The following is a 1,888-nucleotide window of genomic DNA, read 5'->3' as shown; positions in this document are numbered from 1 at the left end:
TTCTGAGAAAGGAAAAACTGTACAACTACTGAGAAAGGAAAAACTATACAACTACTGAGAAAGGAAAAACTGTACAACTACTGAGAAAGGAAAAATTGTACAACTACTGAGAAAGGAAAAACTGTACAACTACTGAGAAAGGAAAAACTGTACAACTACTGAGAAAGGAAAAACTGTACAACTACTGAGAAAGGAAAAACTGTACAACTACTGAGAAAGGAAAAACTGTACAACTGCTGAGGAAGAAAACTGTACAACTAATGATGAAGAAAAGTGTACAACTAATGATGAAGAAAATTGTACAACTAATGAGGAAGAAAATTGTACAACTGCTGAGGAAGAAAAGTGTATAACTGCTGAGGAAGAAAAGTGTACAACTAATGATGAAGAAAAGTGTACAACTAATGATGAAGAAAAGTGTACAACTGCTGAGGAAGAAAAGTGTACAACTAATGATAAAGAAAAGTGTACAACTAATGATAAAGAAAAGTGTACAACTAATGATGAAGAAAAGTGTACAACTAATGATGAAGAAAAGTGTACAACTAATGATAAAGAAAAGCGTAAACTAATGATAAAGAAAAGTGTACAACTAATGATGAAGAAAAGTGTACAACTAATGATAAAGAAAAGTGTAACAACTAATGATAAAGAAAAGTGTACAACTAATGAGAAAGAAAAGCGTACAGCTGCTGAGGAAGAAAACGAACTAATGAGAAATTAAACAATATAAATAAGAAAGAAAAACTGTGCAACTACTTGTAGAAAACATATAAGGTATAAAAGTGTTTATACCTGACACAGAAATTAGAAGTTTTATGTAGTGCCAAAGAATGTTAAACTTAACATTTAGTATATATTACTCCAGACTTCTTAACAAAAACAATATTTACATCATTGGAAAATAATACTTATATTCTTAAGTGTATACTGTAGAGATTTCAGTCTGGTGGTAGAGCAATGTAATGATGTAAAACCAGTTGTGTAGATTATGTAAACCATCCTGTCCTTGAAAAGGTTAAGCAGAGAGTCTTGTCTTTCACATAATTAGTATTTTAAACCATAGGTTCTGATAAATAATTTCAAATAATATACATTAATATTAAATTCATGCATATAAAATAAATTAAATAAAACAAAATAATACTTAAAAAATTATAACAGAAATGTGAGAAATTGACCATCTTTGTCTCACCTGACATAACACACCACTGACCTTTCTTCCTGGAGGTCCAGCAGGACCAGGAGGCCCAGGAGGTCCAGGTGGGCCCTCTATAAAACCGGCAGGGAAAGAATTTCCATCCAACGTGGTTGTCATTCCACGATCTCCCTTTTCTCCTTTTTCTCCCTGTGTTTTGTAATGTGAGATATTCTAGTGAGGTGTTACTTTTACCAAAGTTAAGTCTACAAACCTGCACACCTCATAAAAGCACCAACATCATCGGTATAATAATATCCTTTTCAAGTAATCTTTTATTTTTCCTTCCTAAATAACTAATACAAAAATATCTTTCAATTGAAGATAAACTACACATTTTTTGCTACTGAGGACAAAGCTAATGAAAAAAATTATACTAAATTAGGAAATTTAAATAATGGAGTGAGTAACCTGGAGTATAAATTTAAATAATGGAGTGAGTAGCCTGAAGTATAAATTTAAATAATGGAGTGAGTAACCTGATGTATAAATTTAAATAATGGAGTGAGTAACCTGGAGTATAAATTTAAATAATGGAGTGAGTAAACTGAAGTATAAATTTAAATAATGGAGTGAGTAACCTGAAGTATAAATTTAAATAATGGAGTGAGTAACCTGAAGTATAAATTTAAATAATGGAGTGAGTAACCTGAAGTATAAATTTAAATAATGGAGTGAGTAACCTGAAGT

General features: G+C 30.8%; 1 protein-coding gene across 1 annotated transcript in view; it reads right to left on the bottom strand.

Annotated features, from left to right (window-relative positions):
* Positions 1-1,372, bottom strand: part of LOC111086424 (collagen alpha chain CG42342-like) — a 5,437-nt gene extending 4,065 nt beyond the window's left edge. Inside the window, exon 1 of the mRNA XM_022389196.1 lies at positions 1,217-1,372. Coding sequence (XP_022244904.1) covers positions 1,217-1,318 — 102 coding nt within the window. The 5' untranslated portion in view covers positions 1,319-1,372. The remainder of the gene's footprint in view (positions 1-1,216) is intronic.
* Between the last annotated feature and the right edge of the window lie 516 nt (positions 1,373-1,888).

This window comes from Limulus polyphemus, unplaced genomic scaffold (genome assembly GCF_000517525.1).
Source record: "Limulus polyphemus unplaced genomic scaffold, Limulus_polyphemus-2.1.2 Scaffold1087, whole genome shotgun sequence".
Taxonomy (NCBI): Eukaryota; Metazoa; Arthropoda; class Merostomata; order Xiphosura; family Limulidae; genus Limulus; species Limulus polyphemus.
This window is presented reverse-complemented; position numbering and strand designations above follow the sequence as displayed.